At 41.4% G+C, this 15,308-nt stretch overlaps 3 protein-coding genes across 3 annotated transcripts; 1 reads left to right on the plus strand and 2 right to left on the minus strand.

Moving 5' to 3' along the window:
- Window positions 1-9,194: 9,194 nt before the first annotated feature.
- Window positions 9,195-10,459, minus strand: LOC142378928 (histone H3). The gene has a single exon (XM_075463925.1). It carries the CDS (start codon window positions 10,366-10,368, stop codon window positions 9,958-9,960), a length of 411 nt encoding a protein of 136 aa, XP_075320040.1. The 5' UTR covers window positions 10,369-10,459; the 3' UTR covers window positions 9,195-9,957.
- A 238-nt stretch (window positions 10,460-10,697) lies between these two features.
- On the plus strand, window positions 10,698-11,124 carry LOC142378929 (histone H2A-like). Its single transcript, XM_075463926.1, has one exon. It carries the CDS (start codon window positions 10,711-10,713, stop codon window positions 11,095-11,097), a length of 387 nt encoding a protein of 128 aa, XP_075320041.1. The 5' UTR covers window positions 10,698-10,710; the 3' UTR covers window positions 11,098-11,124.
- Window positions 11,125-11,549: 425 nt separating this feature from the next.
- Window positions 11,550-13,709, minus strand: LOC142378927 (histone H1-like). Its single transcript, XM_075463924.1, has one exon. The coding sequence runs from the start codon at window positions 13,634-13,636 to the stop codon at window positions 13,016-13,018; it is 621 nt and encodes a 206-aa protein (XP_075320039.1). The 5' UTR covers window positions 13,637-13,709; the 3' UTR covers window positions 11,550-13,015.
- Window positions 13,710-15,308: the final 1,599 nt, after the last annotated feature.

A 15,308-nucleotide genomic window follows, 5' to 3' on the forward strand; every position in this document is an offset into this window, starting at 1 on the left:
AGTCTGACCAACCTATTGGGTTCATCTGGTTTTATAGATAAGTACAGCTGAGTATCATCAGCATAGCAATGGAAATTTATGCCATGCTGTCTAATAATGTTACCAAATGGAAGCATGTATAAAGTGAAAAGAATCGGTCCAAGCACAGAACCCTGTGAAACTCCATGACTTACTCTATGTATCATAGTCGATATGTATAAGACACTCAGTGCTCCTCAGGTCGTTTTGAATCTTACGGTAAACGTCATACTGCCATTTGATGTTAAAAATATGGCGCCTGAATTGGAAAAGGCTGTTGTGGAACTGTGTGCTTAGTTCATCCTCTGACGTTTCCAACACCTTCTTGATGGTAATTGTTGAGATTTTGTCATCTCTTTTTATTTTCTCAGTGGTCCACTGGCAAAAAGTGACACCATCTTGTCCAGGAGATCGCATCATGGGCTGACATGTATAAAGGCATTCCCTGCACTCCCCATATGCACAGGCCTTCACTTTGGTATCACACATGGTTTCCTGAGCCAGTTGTTCAATATCTCGGTGAGGCAGCAACCCACAGCTCTTTAAAGCATCCGTCATGAATTGCAAGTTCTCAAGTTTCTTGCATAAACATGGATCCCGGTCAGAGGGTGAAGGGCTTACCACCCAAAATGGTTTGCAGCGGCAAAATGTGGTGTAAGACACTTTTACCAGGTTCTCAGACAAAAATTTCTGGTACAAATTTTTTCTTGTGTCAGTTAACAACCTCTTCTGCATCTTCTTCTTTCGCAGTGTAATGGTTTGCTTGCGACCGGTTGTCATTCGGCTGACATCATCTCGCAGGAAAAAATATGTAATGTTGTCTTAAAGGTGGGGTATGAGATGTTTTCTGGAGCATTTTTTATCATATTGTCTGAAAACCTCCTCACGACCCCATTGCACCCACTAAAATAGAATGTTTGGAAAAAAAATAATCTTTTAGTCCATTGTAGAGGGTGTAGCAAGAGGAAATGTCTGACCAATAGAAGTAATGATGGGAGTTACTTCTATTGGATTCTGACACGCCAATCAACCGTCAGCCCCCCTCACCCCTCCCCCCTGCGCGTTCACAGACTCGTGACTCGTTCATGTGTTTTGAAGGCGTGTTTTCGAGGGGTGGGCAGAAGGGAGAGGCAAGGTTGTGTATTTTCAAAAATATAGCTTGCAGGAACCGTTTTTCCAAGATCTCATACCCCACCTTTAACTGCATTTGATGGACACTTCTTCTTCTGCCACTGTAGGTGAGATTGCCAGGAGGATGTATGGCTCTCTTCTTCGAGTACCCAAAAGCTGACCTGGCATAGTTTTGGAGCTTGTACTTTTTCACTATGTTTCCAGTGACAACTTTAGCAATCAGCTGCTTTTCCTTGTTTGCATTTGATTTTTTGTATTTGGATCTGATATCTTCCACTAAAGCAGCATGAAAAAGTAGAGCCTTTTTGACAGGAGACCTGACCTTCTGACGGCCCAACAAAGCTTTTACAGCTGTACGTGGTGACGTGGTGGAAGCTCCTTCTTTCTTAGCCCTCTGATATCTCTTTTTGTATTTCTGCGCTTTGGCTCTCTCCTTTGCCAGGATTGCCTCCAATTCAGCTATCTTAATTTTCGGTTTCTTCTTTGCACTCCTTCGCATACTTTCCCCTCTGCGTCTTTGTCTGGAAAACAAGATAATTATAAGGATTTTCTTTAAACATATCAATTTTTTTATATCATGACTTTACCTTTCTATACATACTTTTCTCCCTACTCTTTTCTCACTTTCATTCCCTGTTTTCATTTCATTACATTTCATTTCACACCCCATTGTAATGACCCTATCTGTCTGTCTGTGTCTGTCCTTCCGCAGTATGTGTACACTCTGGGGGGGGTGTAGAAGAAGTGCTAAAACTTTCCAGGGGTTGTATGTGTGGGTACTATGAACTGTGCTGGCAGAAATGGGGAGGAGGTATGCCTGGTATGCCTGGAGGAGGTATACCTGTATGTGAGTGCATGAGGTATTGGGCTTTAAGTGTGTATGTGCTGTAAAACATAGAGGGCACAAAACTAGAGAGAACTAAGAGAAAATGTGCCTTACACCCACTCTTGGGCAAATGTTCACACAAGTTGCCTGCGCGCAGTATTGGCCAAGGAGCCAGGTTCCCTTCTGTATTCTCCCCTCCCACCTCCCTCTCATTATATTTGAGATGTAATGAAAAATCCTTAATCTCTTACTATCTTGACAACTTCTAACCCGGAGGGCCGTGGCTCGGGCTGAGTTTCAGGAGTGCCGGGTCGTTTCTCTGACAAAAGCAAAGCGCTGGCCCTGGACTTTGCCCTGGCTGCTTTTTTTGCCTCTCTCCACTTCTTTCTTTTTGCCCTCTTCTCTCGCTCACTCAGCTCATCAACCCCCTTTTTCTTTCCAGTGTCTCTGTCCTTCTTCCACCTGACCCTCTCTTTTTCAAGATACTGACTTCTTCTGTCAGGGTCAGCATCACGGCGCTCCCGGTAGCGTTTGGCTATTTCAGCTCCTCTTTGACTCATAACTAAAACAGACACAAGACACCCTTAAACCAGCAGTCTGACTTCAATTGTTATTGTTAACAAATGGTGTGTATAATGTTATTTTATTACATTATTATTGTCATTATAGTCAAAAAACTATCCACCTGTCATGCATCATGTCCACCCTATCAGGGAAGTATTAATGACAGGGTGGACAACGATAGGGTGGACATTTTTAGCTAAGATTAGCAATTGATAAGCACATGGGGGCCCCTCAGCTAGCAGAGATAACAGTAGTGAAGGTGACCTCAAAATAAATATGACAATATTTAAACATTTTGAAAAATAATAATATTTTTTAATATATCCCCATGATAGGGTGGACATGTTACAGTTTTTCTCAGTCGCTTTTGGACAATTCTCAGATCAGAGTTGCAATTCTCAAAACTACGTGTTCAATTGTCACATCATTGTGTCACTTGTGCACATCAAACAAGCAGTTTCTCATTTCTTTCAGCAAGTTGCCAATGCTTTGGCACATCCATGCACATGATTATGTACAATTCTCTGCTGTTTCCTACATTATCAATTGCTTTTGTCATGTTGATCAGAATGTATTGTACAGGTCTCTGTTGAATAGTCTCAACCCCCACAACATTAAGGCATTAGTTCATCGTATAGGTCTTTACATGCAAAATGGTTGAACAAGTTGTCATAATATGTCAAGCATATTTCTATGCATTTCCATTAGACTTTTGTTCAAAATCTGTCTTGAATTGGTAAATTGCTCCCAGGTGAATGTTGACTTTCTCTAACGACCAATCAACTGGCAAATATATATATAGCTGGAGCACAACACAATGTTTCAATGTCTGACAATGGAAGGAATTAGACAGGGCCAACAGCCAAGAGGAAGAGGAAGAGGAAGAGGAAGAGGAAGAGGAAGAGGAAGAGGAGTGAGGAGTGAGGAGTGAGGAGTGAGGAGTGAGGAGTGAGGAGTGAGGAGTGAGGAGTGAGGAGTGAGGTTGCGTGGCGTGGCGGAGGAGTTGGGAGGCAGAACAGAGGAAGAGGCAGAAGAGGCCAAGGACATATGCGCGTTCCAGATGAGATCAGAGCCACCCTTGTGGACCATGTTCTCAATCATGGGCTTACAATGGCAGAGGCTGGTCGAAGGGTGCAGCCAAATGTTGGCAGAACAACTGTGTCCTCAATCGTTCAGACTTTTCGTCGAGAGAACAGGTATGTAATCCAACAATAGGCACTGTTCTGTAATGCTTCATACAATGTAACAGTATTCCACATTACAATATAAGTAAGTATACTTCATACAGTGACATTTTATCTTACTCAATTTTGTGTTTTGCATTGCTATATTGTTTCCACATAGGACTGCAAGACAACTTCACAGGGGTGGCAGAGGGCCCCTTTTCACACCTGAACAGGAGAAGGGCCATTTGCACCATGGTTATAGAGAACAATGCCATAAGACTTAGGGAGATACAGAGTGCCATTATAGAGGACAACAGCTTTGCAAACATCCAAACAGTCAGCATCTCAACAATTGACAGGGTACTGAAAAGACACCAAATGCATATGAAACAGCTGTACACTGTTCCCTTTGAAAGAAATGAAGAAAGAGTGAAGGAGCTGCGCTACCATTATGTACATGTATGAGCATACAGTAGCCGTACTTCACAGTAAACAGTACAACATTGCATAGTGATATACAGTACAGTAAGTGTGACCTTTACACATTTGCTATGGCTGTAGAAAAGAAGATGCAATATGTGCTGTATACATTTGATGTAACCTTATCAAAATGAAAATGCATGTAACTCATAAAACTAATTTTGTGTATTCTGGATATAGCGTATAATGGAACTGGAAGCAAGCGAGCCACCGCACAGCTTCATCTACATGGATGAGGCTGGCTTCAACCTCACAAAACGCAGAAGGCGTGGGCGAAATATCATTGGGCACAGAGCGACAGTTGATGTGCCAGGCCAACGGGGCGGGAACATAACAATGGGTGCTGCCATCTCAGAAAATGGTGTGCTAACGCATATTCCCCTTATTGGTCCATATAACACAGAGCGTCTAGTCACCTTTTTAGATGCTCTTTACAGGGATCTCATCCCTGAACATGACAGGTCAGATTGGAGATGACTTGCCAAAGCATGTGGTAATTTCCGACAATGTCAGCTTCCATCGCTCAAACATCGTCAGGCAATGGTTTGCAGCTCACAATAGGATGCTGATGGAGTTCCTCCCACCCTACTCCCCATTCCTTAACCCCATTGAAGAGTTTTTCTCTGCGTGGCGTTGGAAAGTGTATGATCACCAGCCACATACACAAATTACCCTTCTGGCTGCCATGGATGCGGCGTGTGAGGACATCACAGCAGATGCCTGCAGAGGCTGGATAAGACACTCAAGATTCTTTCCACGCTGCATCGCAAGAGATAATATTCAATGTGACGTGGATGAGAATATGTGGCCCAACAGACAGGAACGTCAACAGGTCTAGTAAGACTGTCTGCACTGTAATTCCTACAGCACTGTATGTACAGTTTTCCCTTACTAGATTGTAGGTTCACATTTCTACTTTTTCTTTGCGCTATGCAGTGCTGTCTTTTCTTTTTTGTACAAATTACAAACAGTAAAAGGGTAATTGTGAATCTTGTCTCTTGTAATTAATCTCACACATACACTAAGGTGTAAATTACAATAATTGTCATCAAAACATAACCATAGTTTACATCAGAACATCCCTCCAGAGTACACTGTTATATTGACAACATGACTAAGCAATTTGACTGTCTTATCCGTACACAATGACACAAGGACTTGACGTTCTGATGGCACTGACATGTTCATTGACACATATTTAGTTTTGAGAGATGAACTAACGATTTTGAGCAAGAGAGTGGCTTTTGCAGGTCATCCATGGTGTTTTGCTATTTGTCCAAATAGTTTTGAGAAATGGCGTACTGTTTTGCAAATGGCGAGGATGATTCGAGAATTGTACCAAAGCGACTGAGAAAAACTGTAAGCTCGACACCTTGCAACAAGAAAGACAATATGAAGAAAATTGGGAAATTAAGGTGAAAATACTTACTGATAAGGGGACATGTGTGTCAACCATCACTGAAGAGTGTCAAAATGGTGGTCATGATGTCACCGATGACATCAGCTACCGCATTAAAGGGCCAATTACAACATGACAGGGTGGACACTGATTTGAGGGACATGTATTAAATACTTAATATTTATATTAAATATTTGTTGAAGACTACTAGAATTAGCCATTTATGAAAGTTATTGTCAATAAAACCATAAAAAATAATTTTAATAAATTTAATGATTTATTATACTCATAGTTGCTCCCACTATTGTGTGAGGGACATGGAAAAATCGCCTACACACACTTAAAGAAAATGGTACAAATTAATAAAAAATAACTCTAAGATGGTAAATATAGTATAGATGTATGTCATTATGATTATACATTTGAAATAAAAACTCAAAACATCATTATTTTGCATTAAATTGAAAATAAATGTGTGATTCTGACTGGGTCCTTGAAAGGCACTTTATAATGATAATGACCCTGGTGCATTTCTTGAACAGGATCGAAGCATTTATGGCAGCCAGGTCAAGAATATTATAAAACACTGCCACCACCATCTTCGTGTAGGAGCTTTCACTGAGTATTTCCTCACCATTTTATCAAGCACATCTACTCCATCCTTGGTTCTGTTGTATTATGTCACAGTCTCTGGTTTAGCCTTGCGGCCACTTGTGATGTTGACAGCTGTGTGGAGAGTGCTTAGAATGGAGACATTTTTCCTTGGTTTGCAATTAGGGTTGCACTGTCACATTTCAGCACCTCTGCAGGGCCCTTTGCTCCTTTACAGATGGAGGAAGCTCTCGTCTGATCTGATTTACTGTACCAACCAGGCTGGTTTGCTGGGCCTTTAGTGCCATGGCAAGATCAAGGGAAGTAAAGAAGTTATCAGTGGTGATGTTTCTCCCCTTACCCAGGAACGGCTCAGCCAATTTCAACACCAAATCTTTGCCCAGATATGGCACAGCATTCAGTATATATTTGGTATCAACATCAGTAGCAAGCCAGTACTTGATACCAAATTTATCAGGTTAGCCAGCTATACACTGGATGAAGCTGCACCTTGCTTTTTTTTGGGAAGATTTTCAGATTCTCCATAACTGTAATTTTCTTTCTACTTGTCATTTTTTGTCTCTCTAGGGTTTAGAGTGAAGTTATAACTAGGTTTTAGCTTTACAGAGCATAAAAAACAAACAGACAATAGACCAGGGGAAAGAGCAGGAAAATGTAGCAAATAGTAAAATATGACACCCCATGTAAAAAGCATGCAGTCAATTTGACTGCTATGGTCATTCAAGGTAGTAATACTCAGATCTCTTTTCTGTTTTGAAATTTTAATGATAAAACAATCTTAGAATAAAATATGCAAATATTTATGAAAAGTCAGGTTCCTATTTTTTTTTAAACCAAGTTATGACGTTCCAAATTTTGAAAGCAGTCAAAATGAATACCTTGGTAGTTCGAGTGTTAAACCACCGTACAGTTTATGAGGGAAAATAAATAAAAAAAAAAACATTGTTCTTCATCTATGATTGATGTTATAGTGACTTGAATTAATATTACTATACATATTTACGTTGTATAACTTTGTCATTAGAATAGAATAGAATAGAAAAATACAATGGGGGCAATTCAAATTAGTCAAGTAGCTAAAAAAATATATATAAATGTTTACAAATATTTACAATGATTGTATATTAAATTATACATATACATATAAAATTATATAAATATTATAATATATATATATATAATATTATATTATTTATTAAGCTCTGCATTCATGTATCCTCTTAAACAAAAGGTTCCTGCAAACCAGTAAACAGTTGATTTCCTCTATTTCACACTAAAAAAATCTATATAACTGGTCTCTACAAGTATGACAGTACCCCCATTCATAGCACAAGAGGGGCTACTGAATAGTTTGATAAGTATAAGAATTATGTTTATCATTTGTTAGACTTAACTGTCACCAGATTTGAACAGAAATGAGCAATTGTGCAAACTTTTGAGCCAACATATCAGAAAGCCCTCTTCTTCACCGTCATTAAAGGATAAGACCGGTTTTTTGACATTGGGCCCTTGATTTCACATTATAACATGATGTTCTACTCACCCCTGCTTGTTGTTGGTCATTTGGAGCTGTTCCGAAGATATTCGCGAGGCGTCTGGCTGCTCTCTTGAGATATTCGGCCATGAAACGGTTTCCTATGGGCAAGCTTATACAGGCACAAACTATGCTGTTTATAATTTATTAATTACTCTACACCAGCACTGATAACGTGGAGGTGCGTCGCTTACTTAAAAAAATCCGGGTTACTAATTTTGAATTTTAGCCGAATGAATAAATAGGCAGCAGGTCTGTGGGCTGTCTGTGGCAGTAGCACGAGGACGTCAGTAACACCCACTTTACGACAAAAAAATCAAAATTACAATAACCCGGATTTTTATAAGTAAGCGACGCACCTCCACGTTATCAGTGCTAGTGTACAGTAATTAATAAATTATAAACAGCATAGTTTGTGCCTGTATAAGCTTGCCCATAGGAAACCGTTTCATGGCCGAATATCTCAAGAGAGCAGCCAGACGCCTCTCGAATATCTTCGGAACAGCTCCAAATGTTCAACAACAAGCAGGGGTGAGTAGAACATCATGCTATAATGTGAAATCAAGGGCCCAATGTCAAAAAAACGGTCTTATCCTTTAAATTACCCAAACAAGGGGATGTCTTTAAAGCAGTGGTTTTACATCCCTCCAGTAAAGCTCAATCAGAGGTGTCAAGTAACGAAGTACAAATACTTTGTTACTATACTTAAGTACACTTTTTAGGTATCTGTACTTTACTCCATTACTTATTTTTCTGCCTACTTCTGACTTCTATTCATTACATTTTCACAGAAGTATCTGTACTTTCTATTCTTTACATTTTCAAAACAAACAGCCTCGTTACTCTGGGCTTAAGTTTCTTTGTTTTTTTTTTAACTCTTGACTTCAGTTTAATGTTTATGCATTTCACGTCAAGTGCGCCATCCAATACAGATCAGTGGCGCCATCCACACCTAGTGAGAACAAGTGTAATTGGATGAATCATATAACGCAAACACTCATCGGTTAGGCTATTCGTCAAATTTGTGCTGACATACGAGGAAATCGTCATTCGTCAGAAGCAAGCAGGTGTTCTACAAACTGCAAACACGAAGCTGCGCGCCACGCCACAATGTCGGATTCAGAAAAAGATGGCGAAATGTCTGAAAGGTCGGACACAGGCAAGAGCGTATCAGGAGATGGAGACGGAGACCAACAAGACCTTCCTCATCCATGGCCGTACCTCAAAGAATTGTGTACTTTTGACACCACTGAGCTCAATGAAATAAGTGTGGGAGCTCTGTCACTCTCCAGCGCTGCCATAAGTTACCACTATTAAATACTTTAATTTAGATTTCTCCAGCTTGTTCTTGGGCTTCCAATGAAAGAATTGGGTTAGCAATTGTAAATTAGTGCATATTCAAGGGAGAGAGAAAAAAAAAGGGAAAATGAATTGAACAAGAGAGAAAGTGTTTGATTTTTAATACAAAGATGTTGGATAAACCCACACCCCTCTGCTGAAACAAATCTTTATACTACAATGCTGATTATTTGAGGTGAGTTGACAGCATTTCCAGGCTACAGCTGGTGTCAGGGTTAGCAGTGTACTCCTGGAACTTCTTTAGTTCCTCTTGCAGCTGCACAGGTCCAGTAAAATGATGACCTCGCTTTGCGCTCATGTGTTTTGGAGTTTTATTTAGTCTTTCTCCTCAGTCTTCAATAGACACTGTGAAAACGTGTGGACCACACGCACAACATTTGAAACGTGTGTCCTTTCCTCTGCATCCATGTTGGATGTAAGCCTTAATGTCACAGATTACTCTTTTGAAGTAAACATGTGAGCCACTACACCCCACAAAATGAAAGTGTATGGCTGTATTTATTATAATGACAGATGGCACGTTTAACCTTCATTTTCCTAACCGTGTCATTTATTGAATGTTTAATAGTTGTATGAAGTCAAATAGTGTGAACAGCATTTCCTGGTGATTATGTAAAAGTGATTACAGTCATTCACCACAGAGAGGCAGCATATAGTAAATCGTTGAATTCTTGTTGAGTGTTCAGTGATAATATTGAGAGAAGTGAATAATACTAATAGATATACATGAAGCATGTGAAGAAATATGTGAAGCGTTATAATGTAAAGCTAGATGCAGTGTAAAATAGAGAATGGAGCTCTTTGGTGAAGAAGGAGGTGGCTCTTAAAAGAGCCGTTGTAGGTTGTGAGCGGGCAGGTATGAGACAGTTTAAGCTCTCTCTCCGCGGATGCGCCGGGCCAGCTGTATGTCTTTGGGCATGATGGTGACTCTCTTGGCGTGGATGGCGCAGAGGTTGGTGTCCTCGAAGAGGCCGACCAGGTAGGCCTCGCTGGCCTCCTGCAGGGCCATGACGGCGGAGCTCTGGAAGCGCAGGTCAGTCTTGAAGTCCTGAGCGATCTCCCTGACCAGGCGCTGGAAGGGCAGCTTGCGGATGAGCAGCTCGGTGGATTTCTGGTAGCGACGGATCTCTCTAAGAGCCACGGTACCGGGCCTGTAGCGGTGAGGCTTCTTCACGCCGCCGGTGGCCGGAGCGCTCTTCCGGGCGGCCTTGGTGGCCAGCTGCTTTCTGGGGGCTTTGCCTCCAGTAGACTTACGGGCGGTCTGCTTGGTTCTTGCCATAGTTTCTTCTCTCTAAACGTGTGAGGGGAAAAATGTAAAAATCACAGGAGACTCGCTGCTCTTAAAGTGCGTGACGATGACGGCGCTTCGGGAGCTTAAACTCCTGATTGGTGAGCGGCTCTTCCGGAGCTCGGCGCCGCCTATAGCAGCGCGCCCCGCCTGAATGTGAGCTGTTTATTGGAGAGAAGGGGTTCGAAAAAATGCGCCAAGATTTTAAGCCGTCCCCGTCGTGCTGGAAGCGTTTCTGGTTGGTCTGTGAGAATTCTCCGCAGAGATATAAGGCCGGGTTTGGAGACTTAAGGCACTTTTTCTATAATTCTCAACTAGAAAAATCCGACCAACATGAGTGGACGTGGTAAGACCGGCGGTAAAGCCAGAGCTAAGGCAAAGACCCGCTCCTCCCGTGCCGGACTCCAGTTTCCAGTCGGCCGTGTCCACAGGCTGCTCCGTAAAGGCAACTATGCTCAGCGCGTCGGAGCCGGTGCCCCCGTGTACCTGGCTGCTGTGCTGGAGTACCTGACGGCTGAGATCCTGGAGCTTGCAGGAAACGCTGCCCGCGACAACAAGAAGACCCGCATCATCCCCCGTCACCTGCAGCTGGCTGTCCGCAACGACGAGGAGCTCAACAAGCTTCTCGGCGGAGTCACCATCGCTCAGGGCGGCGTGCTGCCCAACATCCAGGCGGTGCTGCTGCCCAAGAAGACCGAGAAGCCCGCAAAGGCCAAGTAAACCTGGACACCCGCTTTTAACTTAGACCACAACGGCTCTTTTCAGAGCCACACACCTGTCTTCTAAAGAGCTCTGGTCCAAAAGGTTCAACCTGGAAAAGTTGATAAACATTTACGTACAAAATTCAAATTAAAAGGTAAAACTGCACTATTTTTCCCTTTTTGCCAGCTTGGAAACTCATCGGTTGTCATTGACAGGATGTATTCACACCCTTAAAAACACTAATGTTGGTCAAAACAAAAAAAAGCAGCAGGTTTCAACTCAATCATGATCTAACTTCTACTGTAATATTCTGCTGATTGTAGTTCAGTGATAAATTGCTTTAGTGTTCAAATAGATGTGGATGTAAAATGTTGCTACATTTCATCGCCCAGTTTTCTCAGAAGTAACTTGAATTTGGTCTCAGACCATAACTTTGGAAGGAGTTTAAGATCTGATCAGCTTTACAGAAGCAGTACAAAACTTGTACATTTAATTGTTTTCCTTCATCAAAACTGTTCAATGGTGAAATAAGGTCATTTTCTCACACATTTTACTTCTTAACCTTAAAGCCTGATAATCAAATCAAATGTATTTATATAGCACATTTCATGTACAAACAATTCAAAGTGCTTTACAGAAAATAACAGCATTATAGCAGGGAGTGGAAGAAGCATTAAAATACATAAAATCATATAAAGAGAAACAAATAAAATCATTTCAATTCATTTTAAAACAAGCAATAGTCAAGATAAGTTAAAAGACACCGTAAAGATTTCATTATATATTCAGGTTTAAGAGTGAGATCAAAATGACGTTACCTGACAGTCATTATAAAATATACCTGATATTCAATTAGGATTATGTTTTAACATCTCTTTAGATGATAAATTCCCTAGTTTGCATGTTTCACTTTTGGTTGACAGCACATGAAGAGGCAGAGTAGGACAGAGATGATGGAAAAACACCAGAAAAAAGTATGTATTTTCCTGAAAGGAACGTTCAGGCATCCCAGTAAAATAGATTAATGATGTAACATTAGTAAACAGCTCATCTACACTGATACTGAATTTGAGATGAATCGAAATGTTTTGTTCTTAATGATACGCCAGAGGAGAAAGCTAATGCCCTGAATCATCCTCATTAGTATCAGTATACTAATATTAGTATAGTGAAATGTTCAATAGGCCTTATTGTAAAAGCTCATTGATGGATCAGACGGTTTATTCAACTTCCTAATCAGGAGGTCGAGCTATAGAAAAGCTCAGAGTAAATGAGATGTTCATAGGCAGTTTAAAGTCGATATCAATAACGATATTAAGAAACATGTTAGAAGCACTAATTTTCTTCAGATCCTGTAAGACGTCAGTGTTACAAATGAGCTCAGTGCACAAAGGTGACTAATGGGATTAGAAAGGCAAAGTGTTGCAGAAATAACTTAAGAAGAGTAGCTGAATTAAAGCAGATTAGCGTCTTTCTAAAGTGAATAATTTAACAGAAGAGCCACCAAACTGTGTGTCATTGCATAAAGATGCAGCAATCAGGGTTTATTCATATATCAAAAATACATTTTCCTCTTTTTTTTTTTGTCCATCAACAATAAATAATGAAATAATGATAATCCTGCTGATTTGATGTAAATGTTTGTCAACAGAGTTCAGCATCAGAGTAAAAACATCCTGGTCCTTTTGATCGACTTTTAAAATGTATCAGTGAGGTGTGTTAAACAGCTGTTAGGAGGAAATGCTTGTAAATCCAAAGTAAAAGAGAGTGTGAAAGGAGAAGAGTCAGTGGACATGAGCTAAATCCTCCAAACGTGTGTATATTGATCCATGATCTGTAAACAAAGTGATGATGTATATAAGAGGAAGGTATAAGCTCTTGAGGATGGAGTGGTGGCTCTGAAAAGAGCCTTTTAGTGGTTTTGTGGGATGAGGGTTCACTTCTTCTTGGGTGCCGCCTTCTTGGCTTTTGGCTTGGCTGGCTTGGCGGCTTTGGTGGCCTTTTTGGCAACAGGTGCTTTCTTGGCTTTGGGTGCCTTTTTAATCACCTTCTTGGGACTCTTGGTGGCCTTCTTGGGGCTCTTGGCTGCTTTCTTAGCCGCTACTGCGGGCTTCTTGGCCTTCTTGGGGGACTTCTTAGCAGCTGCGGGCTTCTTGGCTGCTGCAGGTTTGGTCTTTTTGACGGCGGTGGGTTTCTTTGCAGCGGGCTTCTTGGCTTTAGGAGCGGCTTTCTTGGCGGGCTTCTTCTCAACTTTCTTGCTCATCTTGAAGGAGCCGGTCACCCCGGTGCCCTTGGTCTGGACCAGAGTCCCCTTTGTGACCAAGCTCTTGATGGCGGTCTTGACGCGGGCTTTGTTCTTGTCCACATCGTAACCTCCGGCGGCCAGAGTTTTCTTCAGCGCGGCTGCAGACACGCCGCTGCGCTCCTTGGAGGCGGCCACGGCTTGGACGATGAGGTCGCTGACGCTGGGTCCGGTCTTCTTGGGCTTGGTGACCTTCTTCTTGGCTGCTTTGGCCGGAGCCGGAGCCGGGGCTGGTGCTGGAGCTACTTCTGCCATTTTTTTCTTTGTTCGAGTATCTTGTCGCGATGCTACGAGAGTCAGACTACAACAATGAGAAACTCAGAGCATCAGGCTACACTTAAACACACCATGAGAACCGTAAGGACTCAGCCATGTCTCGGGCTCCAGTGTGCTGCATGACTGTCGCCACTTTGTGTTTTCTCTGCGTCGTTAAAAGAGCAAAATATCGGTGTTGGAGCTTCGCTGCTGGCTGAGATCGAAAGACCTATTAGAGGACTTGTGTCTCGTCATGTTCAGCTCGTGTAGAGCTCTGTTTCTCTCTGCAGTTTGTTTGTGGAGCCCACATACCTCTCCAACTCACCGCGGATTTCAGCTCTGCTCGACCGCTTTTCCCTAACTTTTCCCCGCTAAAATGTTTTAATTCGCATCAAATCTTAATCAAAAACAGTCTTATAGCAGGATGACACGTTTGCCTAGATAATCCAACTAGATTGAACTCTCTTTTTCACGGTTATTTAGTCATAAAGTGACGATATTGTGGTAGCATCAAACACACTGATGGTGGAGGCTCATGACGCTGCCACATAAGTTGTCCACGTGAACATTTACTCTGTTCGGTGCTTCTAATGTGAAGGAAAGATAACACTGTTCTCTGCAGTCACTGTAATTTTGTTTCACTCCTTTTAATGATAGTTCTACAATTAAATAAGAGGGGGGAAAAGCACACTGATGGAGAAAAACAGCTAGCTGTGGCAGCACAGGAAGTGAACAGAACATGTTGTGATGGCTTAATTGATGAATGTATCAGTCTTAAAATCAGAGGCTTCACCAATAAACAATACATACATACATACAATGTTAGACAGAATTCAGTTCATGACTTATTGTAGCTGAGACAGAAGTGTCATAAGATATTTCCCCACCATGAACATTTCCATTGTTTTTCTAATTTCTAATTTCCTTTGGATTTCTAATACAGAAAACTGCTAAATCTTATAACCATCATTTATACTCAGTTCTACATTTTTAATCTGCATGATCTCAGTTTGTATTGATTAATCAAGCTGATTTTGCAGCATTTCATGTGAAAAACTCCTAACTGAAGATGGTTGCTTTGTAATTTTTTTCTGTGTTCCAGCAATAAACTATGGTTGAAAATAGAGGATTATATAAATTCAGGCTCTGCATTGGGACAACAGCCATCTCTTTGTGACATTAAGGCCACTTTGTGTTGCATTTGATGTTTTTCAGCTTCAGCTGATAAGTGTTATCAAGCACCAGCATCCATGTGCCGCCCTTGTTTGTGGTTTAACTGTTGAATTGACAGTACAAGTTCTTCTTATCTACTCTTTGGAAAGTTGAGGCCCAGTTGGTAACTTAAAACATCATATTTGCACAGTAGGAGTGCATTACTGTAGGGTGGTAATGAATGTAAAATCAATGGACCCAACTTGTTGTGTGGGAGCTTCAATTTATGACATTTTCCAGTATTTTCCGTACAGATTTTTATTTACCTCTGCCTGTACAAATATTGTATGTGAATATTTTCTTTAATGTATATATGTGACATGTGGCCAACCGGTCAGAGACTAAGAGCCGCATTTTTTACTGTACCACAAAGAGCCACATTATTTTTGAAAAATGACCGAATTCTCTCCGTTCCATCAGTCTGTTCTTGACTCGCTCTCGTCTCGGTCACGTGACGCAT

Source organism: Odontesthes bonariensis, chromosome 4 (assembly GCF_027942865.1).
Source record: "Odontesthes bonariensis isolate fOdoBon6 chromosome 4, fOdoBon6.hap1, whole genome shotgun sequence".
Lineage (NCBI taxonomy): Eukaryota > Metazoa > Chordata > Actinopteri > Atheriniformes > Atherinopsidae > Odontesthes > Odontesthes bonariensis.

Bases quoted from the DNA above. Each gene is read 5' to 3' on its own strand.
- LOC142378928 (XM_075463925.1), bottom strand. From the start codon at position 10,368: ATGGCAAGAACCAAGCAGACCGCCCGTAAGTCTACTGGAGGCAAAGCC.
- LOC142378929 (XM_075463926.1), top strand. From the start codon at position 10,711: ATGAGTGGACGTGGTAAGACCGGCGGTAAAGCCAGAGCTAAGGCAAAG.
- LOC142378927 (XM_075463924.1), bottom strand. From the start codon at position 13,636: ATGGCAGAAGTAGCTCCAGCACCAGCCCCGGCTCCGGCTCCGGCCAAA.